Source organism: Varroa jacobsoni, unplaced genomic scaffold (genome assembly GCF_002532875.2).
Source record: "Varroa jacobsoni isolate VJ856 unplaced genomic scaffold, vjacob_1.0 scaffold_234, whole genome shotgun sequence".
Taxonomy (NCBI): Eukaryota; Metazoa; Arthropoda; class Arachnida; order Mesostigmata; family Varroidae; genus Varroa; species Varroa jacobsoni.
The window spans coordinates 1-16,576 of record NW_019213136.1 but is presented as its reverse complement, the minus strand read 5'-3'; the positions used below and the strand labels follow the sequence as shown (position 1 = coordinate 16,576).

Sequence of the window (16,576 nt, the reverse complement as noted above, 5' to 3'; positions counted from 1 at the left end):
CGCGAGCACCGTCCGTGAAGATGCCGAATGTAAGTGGTGGACGACGAATCGAGAGAGCCTCGAAACGATCGACGCACGGCAACACATCGATTAACACCGGCAGCTGTAGAAACTAGAATCATGATGGCGAAGACTACAACAACAGCGATGCCAATTATACCCACGTTAACGCTTCAGCTAGTTCTTGAGAGATTTCCATGGAGACTTCCGTGCAACAAGTGTCCCTCCCAGCGAGAGCAGCGGCTTGGTTTGCTTCTCGTCCGCTCAGATCAGCGAGGAAACGAGTAAGTAAAAGAACGTGCGAGCGCACAAACGGAGGTACGGTCGCCCCGTTGCCTGTTTCCTTGCCCGCCGCTCACGGCCTGCCCAAGCATCGTCTGTCCAAGAGATCATTGCTCTGCTTATAACCCCGTAAGGCGGACCACACAACAGAGTTATCCGTCAATTCAACGGATAACTGCTTGTCGCTCTCTTTGGCAACGCCACGCCACCCATCGCGTGCGTGTGGCTACGGTCGTTGCCGCTGCCGCCGCACAATCAGCGGCTAACATAGCTGTTTTGCCCCACCGATAATTGAGCAAAGATACGCCAGTGCTTTCTGAAGCACTCGTTCTGTTTAAGCCACGTCGTAATCGCGACGCCAGTAGCATAATTTAGTATCGTAACGCTCATCTATTTGCACTGCGCAAATGATACGAGCAAGATTTACTGGCGTAGCTGTACAAGCTGTGAAAAAGCTGCTTTTTTATCTAAGATGTGCTAATCGTCTGTTTGCAGTTTCGGACAGGAAAAACCAGTGAAAACGTACATCGCAACGACAGCAACAACATAAAAAAAACTTAAAAAAAATGCGCACTTCCGATAAGGCGGCCGTCACGGCCGCCTGAGGCAGTCGACTGTTGCACCTCGGAGGGGGAGACGAGGTGAAGTGCTCGAAATCTTATAAATTCGTAGTTGCGGTTGTTTGACGTCGGCCTAACTCTTGTTGTTGATGTTCCTTATAATGTCGTGTGTGCCACAATACCAACAGAATTTTCCTCTTTACCTTTTGGGTATTTGAGCACAGCCGTACGAGGGCACGAAGGAGTGGTGTTCTACATCTAGGCGTAGGGAAAAATCGTGATCTAGTAATCTACGTTGTTATTTCATCATAACTATTAGTAGCTAGAGAACTTGACCTGTGCTATCTTGAAAATGTGGAATCTCGTTAGGATACCAGGAGCTGCTGAAAAAGTAAGTAATAGCTTAGTCAGAACTAAAGTTGCGTGCGAAAAACCAACTTGTACTTCCGGCTTATCTATTTCTACGTACCTTTTTCTTTTCTGTTGTACGCTTATGTACTTCGAAAAACAAACGAAATGCGATATCGTACGTACAATACATACTGAATTCTTCTATTTTTTTATAGATGCCAGAATGCCTGGCCGCAACACATTAGTAGGGGAAAACACATGAAAGAAGACACATGTCCAGCTACTCATTTTTAGTTTACCTCTACGCTCTATTTGATGTATTGAAGCCGAGAAAAGCAACAACGTTTGACGCCTGGTATACACCTATTATGTGGGTACGTGTTCGTTGTTTTTAGTCTAAACCAGCCATCAACTGAGGACTCGTCACTGAACCCATTGAGATTCCACTCGAGCCTCCAGCGGCCAACATCATCACGGCCGCCGTTTGTCGATCCGAAAGCCCTCTTTGGGAGCGACATCAGGATTGGCCGCGAAGTCCTCTACCGGAGGAGCGTGCTAACAATGTCTTGCCAAAGGACAAACCAACAAGCAGTAGAGCCGACAATACGGAATGGAAAAAACCTAAAGATCACATTAAGTACAGGTGAACGATCCTTTTCAAAGCACTACTGATCGAAGTAGGGCAAACGAAAAGTACTGCCATGCACATCGGATGCAAAAGTGCCGAGATCAGGAAACCTCGAAGAATGGTACCCCCTAGCGCCGGAGGCACGAAGTCCATTATCGTCAAAGGCGCAGCAACAATCATAAGAATGACAGCGATGCAAATTTGACTTCTGAAATTCATTTTGCCGAAAATACATGTGGCCCATCAAAATATGTATTGTTGTCCCATGACGTGCAAGAAGGCGATGGCGAGCGCCCAAGATCTGCCAACCATTGGGAATTTTATTTAAATTATGGCGTAAGTGGTTACGACGCCTGTTTACGCAGAAATAATAACAACTACTGCATGGATGATTATCGAAGCAGCGATCTCTGTGATCGATAATCACCTCGAATTGGCTATTATTATCACAACCGCATCAACGGTGACCGGTATCGAAGAAATCGACAACAAAACAACAGATGCAACAACAATAGCAATAACAACAACAACAGCCGAAGTAGCAGCAACTATTACAAAATACGTTCCAGCTCAATCTATGCAACATTCTTGTCGAAATACAATCATCGCCAACACAAAAAGGAAATAAACGAAAATAATAAGTGTAGAAGTTCAGAACGGTGAAATCAAAAATAGTGTCAACAACATCTGTATCGCCAGCAATGATAACAGAAATTTCAATAAACTTTGTATCAGCCCCAGTAGCAGAAGTTTTCACAAAAATAACATCGCAGATAGTCGCAGTGACTATCTACCTCAAGCAGCATTGACTTCTGCAACGAGGATTCAAACGATGCGTCTTCTGCGAGCCAATCAAGACGAGCCAAATTCGCGGTATTTTGAGATCAGATTCGAATGGATTTGTATGCAATTTAGATAAGGGTGTAAAGCGTTTTTCATACATACGTACAGAAGTGTTTTTCTTTAAATTCGTATCTATCACTTTTATTTATTTCGACGACAGCACCACCAAGCAGTATTCTGACTATGACTGTTTTTCTTCCAAAAGACAAAATACATTTAATGCTACGTGACGAATCGTTTTAACTTCCTGCTGCTTTCTATTCTTCAGCTTTTCGATCCATCTCCATGTCCACCAGAGCCCCAGTAGAAAGACAACCTTGTTCACTGCAGCGAGAAACTATCTACATCTTCGAGGAGACCAACTTTGTCGCAGATAAAAGAACGCACTCCTGAAGGAAGACCTAACATAACGTACCGTCAACCACAGCACGGAGCCAGTGGCAAACTCGCCCATCAGTCTCTCACCAGACGCAATCACCACGAAGCCGACAGTCATATTGTTGCTGGCCGGGACCCCATTCACAAACATACATCGCTCACAACACGCCAACGGACACCATTAAAAGACAGAGAAAAGATTGTCAGCTTTGAACTGATGATAAGGCAACAGATACACTCTACGAACACACGTTCCCAGAAACAATCTCCTGAAGTAAAGCAGCAAAGGACACATTATGACGGTTGCGGCTGTCCAGCAAAACTGTACGAGCCTCAGCGTGTCCTGACGCCAATACGATATCCTTTAGATAAATGTCAAGAATATGAGCACAAGTGGAAAAAAAACTCGCTTAAACTAGTTTTCAAATGGCAACGCGTGTAACCAGCATAGATCGACTCTCTGCAGCCAGCAAACTAAGGAGACCATCATAGGTCAGTTGAATGAGATAACCGAACGAACCCATGACGGGGCTTCAACGTATTTTGCAACCGTGTTCACGGTGAGGGAACAAAGTAATGCAGATGCCGATTCAATCGGACGGACGTGTCGGGCTACCTTGATCCGAAGGGATGGTAGTCATCTGATACCGAAAGATACACCACTTGCAAAGAAGACACCCTTATAGTGCTCTACTTTAACTGGTGATCATAATTTTAAAAACGAAGCCTCTGATTTATTACATAGCGTGAATTAGGCCTCGACAGTGGGTCGCAGAAACCTCTTAGTCGGAACAAGATTCGGGCTACATAAGTGTACCTATTTCAAGCTTGCTGAATCTAAAGGTCGAGACGCTCACAGGACAAAGCAAAGTGCAACATTGTCGACAACAGAATTATTAGCAGTGCCTCAGAAGGTGCACCAACGACACTACGTCCGAAACAGTTGCGAAGGCTATAATAACTCCATTACACCAGCAATTAAATTACCGGAATCAACTAAATCCAGTGAGCTGAGCGCCACTGGACTAACACAGCAGTATGCTTGCTTGCTTGACGGCTACCCTAGTATCTATATGCACACTTCTTACTTCGGCTGATTTGGCGTCTGATACCGAAAAGCTATACGAAAAACGCTTTCCTCCAGAAGTCTGCCTATGCTTCAGTCGTGATCCACGGAAACACGAAGGAAATCGTCAAACGAGCTCAATGGATGAAATCCGCTCGAATGATCACAACGACTGTGTCGGCGGGTTCAACTTCTGTGCCGCAGATCTCAGCAGAACTTCAGATGAAGAGTGCTCGGAGGCCCGAGAAGTCGTCCAGCCCTCGAGAGGATCAAACACCGATGCAAAATGAGAGAAGGTGTGATCAATAGAGGAATATTATTTACTTTCATAATTACTTAACCCGTTATCTTTCTGCCCACTAAATATGTGTCAGTGTCTGTTAACTTCACCACTTCTTGATAACCTACTAGTGATCTAGTATGCCTACTATACCTGAGCATCAGAACGCCCTATCTCACCAAATGCGAAATTTCTTCAAACGAAAACTGGGTCAGTGCCAATGATCGCGACAGAAATGACTCATTTAACCAACGATTATATCATTAACAGAAAAAGAACGACAATAAAAGGACAGCAAGGCTATTAAAAAACAAAAATAAAAGGCGCACTACTACTACTCGCTCGATTGATAGCTATGCTTACTTTTGCAATCATGATAATAAAACGAGTGCAATAGGTGGTCGCTTTTTAAAAAATTGGAAAAAAACAACAGAAGCTTATGTACTGCAAACCTTTTTTATGCCCTGGAATGGGAGAGAGAGACAGACAGACGTAAGTAGATAATACACTGGGCATTCTAGCAATAGGCGAAACACAAGACACGTCTTTAAGTTTTACAGAAATCAGCTACATCTTTTATGTGAAAGAAAACCTATTAATTGTTGAAAAAGCGGTTACAGGGAAGTCATTGTGTAGACTGTCAAAATTTGCCGATCGTTCGTTTGGAGGTCTTTTTGTTTTAAACATCACCACAGTAACATATTTCTTTCATGCAACTTTTACTCTTTCGATTCTGTGCATATTAACAAAATGTTATAACTTCTGGAAAAAAGGTTCATCAAGGAACTTTCAATACTCAAGAAGTCTAGAAGAGTCGTGGAGGGATAACTCGAGGCTTTAGAAAAGTCGGCGACGATTACTCAATTTCTTCAATGTCTTCTCCCAATTACATGCATAAAGTTTCAAGTGTAATGTTTCAAGAAGCAAAATTGATGTTTCATTACAGCGGTTGCTGACTATTTAATTGTTCCTAAAACTGTAATAAAATATTCTATAAAAATTTCTTAATAAAAACGCCTAGGAAAAGCGCAAAATCCCAAACACCGTTGCATACGAGACAAGCTATAATCAAATAATGTTAGTGGCGGACCATCGATCCATTTGCTCCTGGTATTTAATAGGATCATTCCGAGGAAGCAAGCTGTCGGTGTTGAAATGCACCATTACTCTAGGTAAAGGCAGATCCTTACCTCGACGATCATTCTAGAATTTAGCTACCTGATAGCTTCAAGACATGGCGCTTACTTACCTAATTTCGAACAAACGCTAATTTTCTTGATTCTTAAGACTATGATCTATTTAACAACTCGTCTACTCGAGTTAGTTGCATTAAGCGGTTTACTGGAGTAAGCCGTAGCGCAGATTAGTGCCTAAAGTAAAGATAAAGAAAAGAAAAGCACTTACAGAATCGGTTTGTTGCGAATCTCAACACCTCGGTCTGACGAGTACTTGATCTGCATTTAACCGGCGACTTTTTGCCTAGCTTCGCCAGGGAAAAGACTTACATAAAAAGAAAGTGATCGAAACAAAAAGTAAATGTTTGGAGAATATGTTTCTGGAAAAGTTTTGCCACAGGCTGTGAAGAAGAGAATGTTTTAACAATCGAAATTGCCTAAGATATCTCCTTCCTGACGCGAATTATTGCGACTGCCAACATTTTTACTATTGGCTATTTCTTCTTCACCATATATATTTTTGAAAGTCTGAATAAATAATTGCGCGCTAAGTATTAGGCGTAGCTTATTATACACACCAAATCTATACACTTTTAATAAGCAAATATCCACTAAGTTCAAGTAAGCTCGAACTATAAGAAAGAACAGAGTTAAACTGTAGATGCGCAAAGAATAAACATAAATGAAAAGAATATTTAAGTGATTTGTTGGAATTCGAAAATTTCTAGAAAATGTATGTCCTCTGTTAAGTTAGGCGCTTCTTTACAAATACTCTATTAAGAACTGAAGTCCAGAAGGTTTGATGGGGTACATTAAAGTAGACAAATATTCGACTTAGAAAAAACATTTTCTTTAAAGCATGAAGTAAATAGATGTTTTCAATTTTCGGCGGCTTAATTGAATACTTCGATAGCTGGATAACCAAAATTTTCACTATATATATGTTTATTTAAAATACTATTTATGATTAGTTGCCCAATTAGAAGCCTGGTCAACTGTAATCCACAAGAAGCCTGCTGTTCTACGAGGTAGGTCAAGTCAAATTAGTTGTGCACTTTCCAATTTTTTTCTGATTTTCTGATTAATCAACGCGGGCAGATAAGTTCATCTATGAAATATCATTCATTGCTTAATCAAGAATGTGCTCGAAGTTTCAGGAATTTTTATAAGATTTCTGTAGACCTTAAGGCCTGGCATAAAATAGAATCTTTTTGAACGTTGATTGTCCCTGATCTGTATCGGTTGCCCCTTGCGAACTACAATGACGTGCAGAGGTAGCCATATTAAAGTGTGAAAAATCTTTCGCCATTTGCATTTTATAAAAATGGAAGATAAAATAGAAATCCATAATTCCACCAAACAGCTAACCTTCAATATATATATATATATATATATATACGCACGGCACGTATATAGATATATTGAAGGTACTGATACTTCGCCGGTAAACCAGATGGGATGATGTACGCTGCGCGCGTCCATGCTGACGTATTATTGATCTTTTTTTACCTTATATGTATGTCCGTTGTATACCTTAGCTTAGCAAAGAGTGACAGAACTAGTTGCTGTTTTGCCATTTAAACAACTTTTACACCGACGACAATGAGAGGTGAAGGAGAGGATTGTTGGCTGCCTAAGACAAAGTACGATACATATTCAAGAATAGATTTTTGGAATTGGATTTCTTCTCCCCTAAGGTTCTCCGAGGGTTCCGCGTCGCATATCTTAGCTCTTCCCACGCAGCCGCAAATCTTGTCTCGTTCTCTTTATACTGCGAATTATTGTAGCCTCACCAGATGACACTTCTTCTTATGTTCACCGCCAGCATTGGCGTGGTCTGCAACACGTGTGCGCATAGTGCCAAATAGCTCGCGTGTTGTTAACGTGACGCACGTTTATGGAGTTGTTGTTCGAGAACCGCTCGTATAGTATTGCATTTCCTGCGCTAGTCGACTACTGCTCAAAATATATGTAGAGGGTACCACAATAGCAAACGCCCTCACATTACACCACGTAAATACGATCGGGTTTACGACCCACGCTCAGGTTTACCTTAGCCTATTGGCTGCCCTTTGGGACAACATCTGCTAGAAAGACACACAGTCAGGCTAGTGGCCATTGAGCGGTGAGCGTTTTCGCGCCGTTTCTTGATTTGAATTTTATGGAAACCAAGATGGTGGCACCCGTCGCGATTTGTAAACAACATGGTGCTGCCTATCTGTTTAGTTCAGGCTCTGCTGCTCCGCTTCCTTCGAAAGCTGCCTTCGCACAACAACAACGACAACGAGAAGAAGACGTGTGCCGAAACCGCCTCCGCCTCGGTAGCCCATACTACCGTTACTTTTAGTCAGACGACAGTGAATTCGTATGCTGTAATGATTCTTGTGTCGAGCTTATCACCAATGCCGGCAGCCGAATGAAATACTTTATGTTGATGCTGATTATTTGCACGTGAACGACGTGTCGAAGCGTTACCCATGTGCGCGTAGCAGTGTATTAGATAACTAACCTATTGTTCATCATTTCGAGCTATGACGTCGTAGTAGTAATTATTACTATGATGGCATATAGAATACGGCCGGCGCTAATGTGAACTATCGCCTATAGCCTAGTCGAAGGTGACGACTCTGTTGAAATTGAGACTCCCGGCAGTTCGGACGACGAAGCAGGAAGAAGAACAAAGAACATCCCGTGCCACAAAAGTGTTATTGGAATTGTGATACAAAAGCGAGCTTCAGAAGATCAACAAGTTGGAAAAATGACATCTCGAAGGCCAAGTGTATTCGACAGACTTGGTGGAGGAGGGGGCAGCTATCCAGAGGTAAGGTCTTCTTCAAATAACGCACAGTGTTTTAATTCATTATTTTAAATTTTATATCGTACAGGTAAGAGAAAAGGTTGCAGAAGAACTCGGTAAATTGCATTAATAAATAGTACTATCTTAGTTGGCGCGCATTATATTATGTATGAGCATCATATTACAGGTATTGCAGAATGCTACAGTAATACTTCGCAAGTTTCTTAAAATTATAGAAAGCCACACAGAAACAAGCTTATTTGCTCTCAAAATGCATAACGTCCTTATTATATAATATATTCAACAATAGTTCAATATTTAATTAAAAACAAGTTGTTAATTATATAATGATATTATTTGGCTCGATCCTGTGCGATGCGAAATGGTATTTTTGTTTTTCGAAAATTTTGTATGAGATCTCTGCTAATTCAAAACAATGCTCCCAAGTGTCACAGCAACATGCTTAGTGGAACTTGACAAAGACAAAAGGCTAACTAGATGTTTTTAAAGATTTATCGTTTTTTGCCCACAATCAAATTCGGCTGCTGTTAAAAATGCTATTCACAATACAGTATTTGTATCTACTTATGTGTAATAAGCTGTTTTGTCAAACAGAGTGCAAATCGTTCATATATTTTAATTGATGTGCTACCACATTTTAACCTTTATAGTGGATAAGATCATTCTTTGATTATTTATATTTGTTGCTAAAGTATACACATTGTGCGCAAACAGAACCGAATTTCTAAAGCGATCAATGCAGCCGAATAAAAAAGACCTCAATCAATGAATACAGATGTATTTGAGAACACATACCCTGTAATCTATGAAAACATTTCACGTTATGAATAAAAATCCATAGTAAACAAGTTAATATTTGTTAACGAATAACGAACTATAATCATGTAAACGTTGATTTGCTGTTTGTTTCCAAAATGGATTTTTAAACAAAAATGCTCAAAAAGAGGTCTGCAAGGGTGCAAACTTTTAAAAGTAGTGCAAATGGTAAATAGCGAACGTTACTTCCGTGTCGCTTACTCTATGTGAATCGTATGCTTATCTTAGACGTATACAACTATAATCATAATCATTTCACAAAAACGATCGCCTTAATGTTTCAGGCAAAAAAAACAGTCTTACACTTTAAATATATGCAATCCGTTTATTATAAAATATTATCACATAGAAGACCTACTCCTTATCGTATGTTAAAAAAACATTTGTTTAGGCTTTTAACTTTTCGTACACAAACCTAAAATCGCCTATTGCTTGAAATCAATAATAACAACAACAAAAAGTGAAAAACGTGTGGCAGCGTAGTCAACATCGGCTTAAAGTAGCAGAAAGATTTCACCGTTTGCATATGAGGTTCAAATGCATTCAATATAAGACAATGTAATCCTTAATTAGTCCCGAGAAATATAAATTACCTAACAGGGATTACTTTTTTTTTGTTTCTTTTTGTTTGTTTTCGTGTTTGGCTGGTCGCAGCGCGTGGTTCAATCACCCGAAGTATGTCGCAATTTTATGCACGGACGGTGTCAGTTTGGATTGAAGTGTCGATATTTACATCCGGGGAAGGGGGGCATCGATGAACGCGAGCAAAGGGACCTGAGGGATTCCCGCGATCCGTTGGTAACAGCTCGAGGTGAACGGAGAGAACGTCACCCTCCAGGTGGTCACGGCTATCAGCAGCATCATGGCCATTCGCGCAAGCATAAAAGACCGCACGCTGGACCGGAACTCTCGCCACCCCCGGAGGCCGATATAAGCGAGCCCGGACACGTACGGGTATGTTACTTTTTTGTTAGACTTTGCACCCAGATAGGTTAGATTGTCACTACGTTAATATACTTAAGAAGCTATCTAATGGTATTGCGTGCTACGCTGTTCTGTTTTCAGAGAAAGCACCGACGCCACAAGAAAAGTCGCCATCGTAGCCCAACAACCGACGATAATGAGCTCAAGGTTCTCAAGTCCAAGAAACGACTCAGGTTAGTGTACTTAGCAGTTTCGATTAGGCAAAATCTGCTCCCCGAAAGAACACGCGTTCATAGCCGGAAATAATCGCTGTTAATAAACTTATATTGTTATATCTCTATTGTCACTGATTACTGCTTTCATGTTACTAATCTGACACAAATCTGCGATGTAATTGCGCTTGCATCTTCTGACGTCTACAATACGGTAAGTCTCCTCGCAGTTGATGTCGATACATTGGTGCCACTGAACATACCTTGACGGACTCAAACGTTCCAGCCAACAAACAAGGACCTGTCGAGCTTTTGTGTTATTTAGAGCAAGGTGGATTTTTGTGTCATCGTGGTTAGCCGCCATACTTACTCGTCTTACTTGTGTTAGAAAAACTTAAAGCCATATAGCCGTTGGGCATCTCTCTTTAAATTTCGAGTTTTCGCAGTCAAGCATTCCATAAGGCGCCTGGCTCCAAGCATGAAACGAAGTCTGTCTATGCCCGGATCCGAACCTAGACCACAGCTTGTCCCTAAAACTAGCAGGCGAATACTAAGCTATCGCCGGGACAGGCGTTAACTACCTAGTTACACTCAGCTGTCTCCTGTGTCTATTATCGCCGCGATAAAACTTAGTTACCAAACTTCTTACAGTAATTAGAGAATTGATATATATATATGTGTATAAACAAACTCCAGCACATTCTTGCTTTATTTTGACACTGTGTAGGTCGCCCGAAGAAGGCATGGTATCTGACGATGGCTCGGAGCTTGAAGAAGGCCAAACAGTAGACGGCGATGATCTTGAGAGGAAGCGCCTTCAGCTGCAGAGGCAGCTGGACCTCTTGCAGAACAGAGATAATATCGCTGGGACGGCTGCAATCGGCGTTGGGCCTGATGCTCACCGAAGGGGAAATTCCTCTTCATCGTCTTCGTCTTCATCGGGCTCCTCTTCGTCGAGTGGCAGCGGATCGGGCAGTGAAAGCGAAAGGGAGGCCCGCGACGATACGCGCGAACGGAGACGAAGACGACGCAGGAGGAGTTCATATGGAGGACCCTCTATTTCCATAGGGGGAAACAGTGCTGTGCCACCCGATATAGCTCCGCACAGGATGCACAGGAGACAGGTGGGGTTAATATGCCAAACAAAAAAGACCAAACATCAAAGATAAGTTTGTAAACTTAATGACAACGAAGATGGTTGTTGCGAAGACAACCGAAACGAAATTAAGTTTGCATTCAATGAATCTGCTACGCTTGCTATTGCTGATGTCTCAAACACGACGCCTAACACAGGTGAAAAGGGGACTTCGCAAATTTACAAAAATTAGGTTGTAACGTTCATCTCTCTAATCATTATTGTTGGCTTCATTATAATTTTTTCGGCGAAAAGAAATGCGCTATTTTCATAATGTCTCATTTATCCGCTTTTTCGTCACAACGTCTTTTAGGTGTCACCACCCGGAGGAATGAATGGGGTTCACAGTGGGCGTGGTGGTCGATCACTTTCACCCCCGTACGGGGGTCATGGAGGCTCGATGACTAACTACAGGAGCACAAGGGGACAGCAACACCCAGACCATGAATTTCGAGGCAGGGGCAGACAGGGACAAACAGCAGGACTGTACGTCACAGGACCACCATCTGCTGGATTTCGGTGAGACGGCACAGATGTCTGCAGCGCTAAGACATATTGCTCTGGTTTCCCCTGAATGACACGTGTATAGTTAAAATAAAAAACATATATGCCTATAAGCTTTTCGCTCTATAAGCTATTTCGATGTATTTTCAATAATATTTTTTTGATAATGTGCCATTGCAGATCTCCTTCCCCTGCTGGGATGCCTGTACATGCTGCCTCAGGTCGGGGGCCCCTCGGTAGACATGGCATGGGTCCACCCGGGGCTCATTTTGGCCGAAGGACGCACCCCCATCATGGAGGGCATCATGGGCCATCAGGCGGACATTTCATAGGAGGCGACGGTGCCCCTGGCCGAGGCCCCTTCCGATCAGTTAGCCCCGATCATCATCGAGATGAGACTCATGAGAATAGAACGTCCTTCAGTGGAGGACGTGATAACATTAAAGGAGATTCAGATGGAGGAGAAGACGATGACGAGACTGCTGTGCCCGCTGCCCGCCGAAAACGAGCAAGTACAGAAGGTACGGCAGAGCGCGAAGGTGAAGATTCATCAAATGATGAAAGCATCTCAAGCGTGCTCGTCGAAGAAGCTCACATGGGCGAGGATGATGGTGATGACCAACCCTCAGAAGAAGCCAGTGCAGGATCAAAGGAAAACGAAGCTGGCGTTACTGAGGCGAGTTCCGGTGGAAGTAAAAATGTTGCTGAGGCTAGCAATGCAGAAAAAGGACACGCTGAAAAAGTATGCTATTGCACGTGGTACAGTTGTTTGCGGGCAGTTATCATTTATAGCAAGTAGGAAGTTTTCAAAACTGACGACACGCTCACACGATAACGAAGAAAGTGGAATTTCTACTCTAAAGATACATTTTAAAGATCTGTATAGCTAAAGACATAGAGACTATTTGCTGTATTGACACATAACTAACCGAAACTATAATAAGTATACAAGAGTATATATAATTGTATACGTTTTCGTATGTATGTGTTCTTGATAGGCGGATACTGCTAGCACAACGGAAGAGCACGATAGCAAAACAAAATCACCAGCGTTATGCGACGAGATTGAGAAGAATGATATCGATAGCGGTGACGAAGCAGAAAAGGAGCAATTTTCCGACTGGAGTTCTGAGGAGGATGGCCTCCTGGTTAAAGAGATGGATCGAGAAGAAAAGAAGTCTCAATTTTCCGATGGCCATTCAAAGGACGAAGGCCTCGAGGACACTAGCGATATTGAAAATGAACTACTGGTAGGAGATAGCGAAAGCACTGCAAAAGATAACAAAGCTGATACAAGTGACAAACGCATCTCAGACGACGGCGGCGACGAAACGTTCGAAGAGATGACGACCGGTGATGAGGCGTCAACGCTCGGAATCGGCAGAAAACGAGGCGGACTTCTAGAGGAAGCCGAAGCAATTTCAGATGACGATCTGGAGGCTTTGATCGAGGAGGATAATGAGCCAATGGGTAAGCCGATGCTGCTCTGCGCTTACGACTCATTTCCACTATAAGCATGCTATGAAAATAAGCTAAAAGAAATGTTCCAATATATTTATCATGTTTAATTGTTGTCATTGACAAGGATAACTACATCCAGCGCTTATTTCTATATGGCCGAAAACTCAAGCGTCTAATTCATTCAAATCCTAATAAAACAAAGTTACCGAAGTTAGAAAATTCGTATTGATAAAACTGGATTTAATTATTTTAAATTTTTGTTGATCTCATCGATAGCCGAGTCGTCCGAGGAGAGTGGTGGCGGGGGTGCGGAACAGCGTAGGAAGCAGTTCCAACCAGCGCCAATTTACGATGCTCTTGAGATTGACTGGGAGTCGTTGGTTAAGAAGACTCCACATGCAGGCCACACAAGTCAGGGTGACCCTACGGATCAGAGCGGTCCTGGTCAGGAACACAACGAAACGGCATTTCGATCCACTGGTACTTGATTGAATTTGCTTCTTTTTGAGATTCTACGTCTGCAAATTTTCTACCGTACTTGAATTAATATGCATATTTAATTGTTCTGTATGGAGGCAGAAGTTTAGAAGCTAGAGTCAAGGTTTTATTTTGCCGCTAAAGCAACTTGCACAATGGAGGAAGGCATCAGAGTCAAGTTAAGTTGCGGCTATATTTCCTGTATATACAAATGCCTTCAGTCTATCCGAGTTAACCACTGTTCCTCTATGTGAAACCCCTTTATATTTGTTTGCATACTCTCTTGTTTCTAGGAGCTCGTTCACACTGGCGTGCTCATGCCGTTTTATTACGCATCGGTTTATCGTACGATCTTTGTGGTAGAGCGCTGGCGGAACAAGTAGAACGAGCTTTGCCTCCGGGTGCAGCTATGCAGAGCACCGTGGCCGGCCTTCACGTCGCGTTGAGTAGGGAAGCCGCTCAGTTGCGCGACGCCCTCGAGCGCGCTGGAGGGCCATACGCTCGGGCGTTCAGTGCACGCAGGGACCTGATGCTTAGAAAACGACTAGCTGCGGTATGTGCATACTACAGAAGTGGCGCCTTGCCTTTGTATAGGACAAAGTAACATCAGTAATTTCGATTAGCAATATATTGTAAGACTGAAGTAGAACATATTCTAGTGGTAAAAAAGCCCAGGATATAGCCCTAAGAGCAACGGTGCAATAATAACTATAACAAAAGTTGTAAATTTGCGGAGTCTTTTGAACGTGTGCCAGTTGTTGGTACATCGATGGTGTTGTGCGGTAAATGTTTTTAATGATCACATTTTATTATAAATATTAGATTCACATCGAGGACAGTTAATTACTTTACCTAAGGGATACGTGAAGGTCATACGGGTTCTCGAAGTAGAGTAAATCAATTGAGGTAGGAAATATGCCAGCCATGAAGCTACAAATCACTTCAATTGTTACCAACTTATTGAAGTGTGGGAAATTGTTACACAGTTCCATTTCCAGCAACACTGTTGAAAGCCAGCCGTTTGAGGCAATGTATGACACCGGACGTAAAAGTTGAAACATTCATTTAAGTAGCCACTCGGTCACTTCGAATGTTCTGTAGCATTTGCACATAACTATTCATTTATATGAAGAGACTACTCTCTGTGATAGATTCGAAATGCTTCTCAAATTCAGATCAATTGTGCCTGAAATACTCTCATTCCATTTTATAATCGTGACTTATATTAAGCAATCTCAGTTATATCGTTAATATGTCTATGCGTGTGTGTACATTTATTTGAAGTACATAATAACTAGTAACTAATTGCTAAAAACTTACGAAATCAATATGATTCCTTGGTGATACGGAAAAGATTGTCCATGAAAAGCCTTCGTATTGTGAACGCCGTGAACGGATTAGTAAACGCTGCGTCACGTTTACTAACCGTATTTACCTAACCAAAACACGATAAACCAACTACAATATTCCCCTGCTAGCGCTAATTTTTAAAACGTCAACCAATGTTTGCCCACTGCCTTTTTGCACCCGTTTGGCTCAGTGGACTAACAACATGACTACCGATTTGTGTCATTTATTATTATCTATCGTCCAGCTGAGCTGAGATCACTAATATAATTTTTTTTCATTCCTTCTTCGTTCTTGAATCAATTCTGGCACTCGCGCTACTGTGAATGTTGATGACTTCGATTCGACACGTCAACGGTGTGACTGTACGATGTACAGGTGAAGGAATCTGTTCCTGAAGAGCGCGGTGTGGTATTTGATCATGCTGTTCAAATCTTTCATCAGACTGTTACGGGGAAGCAGTGAGGCCTCAGCGAGTATGGGTATAAATCGAGAGGCGCTGGAGCGATAACTTCCACGAAGTACATGTCGGTGATACGGAAATATTTTCTATAAAACTACTAGAAAACTCTGTGAGACGCTTATGGAGGACCTGACTTTAAAGTAAATCGAGCCAGTGTTTCAATCAGCGTCTGAACTAAACAACCGGCATTTTCCTTCGCATAGCAGGTCTCCATATGAAAAATAAAACGCAGGATGTTTTAGTGTATCTTTGATGAGATAGTGGTAGAATTCGACGATAGATCATCTTAATGTGTGAAGGAAACATGTGTAGACATTGTCTCTACACCTACACACACACATATATTTATAGAGATGAGAATAGAGTGCTAGATATGTGGTTACCCTTTATAAAGGGTACAATTTTCTTTGTCCGAAAACTATAATAATACCCATTGGGTCGTGTCAAAAGTCGGTTTCTCGAAAAACGAAATACTGTCTGGTATTGTTCTTAATCTTTTTTGATAATACCTGTCTTATTTAGACTACTGAAGGCACTAGTAAAATGAGCCTATGAATGCAACAATATTAGGGTTAGCATTTGAAAACTCAAATTAAATTTATTTTTAATGGACACATAAGTACAACAATTTTATGTTTGCCATTCACCGATGCGCTTTACACAGTAAGTCCAGCTATTTTATCCTCATCGTTATTTTCATACGGCTTCAGATTTTTTTGGAGCTCTGGAATCTATCTTACTCGCCGCATAGATATGTCAGTCAGACTTTATCTGGGCATTAGTGGGCAATGAGCCCAACCAAACAGCTCCCGTGGTTTAATTTTTTTCATCATGTCTTTTCAATTTCATTGTTCTA

The 16,576-nt window shown here is 42.0% G+C and overlaps 1 protein-coding gene and 1 long non-coding RNA gene across 2 annotated transcripts; both read left to right on the top strand.

The window, feature by feature from the left end:
- The first annotated feature begins 429 nt into the window (after nucleotides 1-429).
- Nucleotides 430-6,117, top strand: LOC147753775 (uncharacterized). The gene is made up of 2 exons (XR_015316126.1): nucleotides 430-1,233; nucleotides 2,933-6,117. It is a non-coding gene; the product is annotated as an uncharacterized LOC147753775 (long non-coding RNA).
- Nucleotides 6,118-7,789: 1,672 nt separating this feature from the next.
- LOC111273910 (uncharacterized) lies at nucleotides 7,790-16,191 on the top strand. The gene is made up of 10 exons (XM_022855945.1): nucleotides 7,790-8,384; nucleotides 9,852-10,151; nucleotides 10,263-10,354; nucleotides 11,061-11,457; nucleotides 11,782-11,987; nucleotides 12,153-12,714; nucleotides 12,971-13,442; nucleotides 13,710-13,913; nucleotides 14,204-14,463; nucleotides 15,636-16,191. Exons 1-10 carry the CDS (start codon nucleotides 8,322-8,324, stop codon nucleotides 15,720-15,722), a joined length of 2,643 nt encoding a protein of 880 aa, XP_022711680.1. The 5' UTR covers nucleotides 7,790-8,321; the 3' UTR covers nucleotides 15,723-16,191.
- Nucleotides 16,192-16,576: the final 385 nt, after the last annotated feature.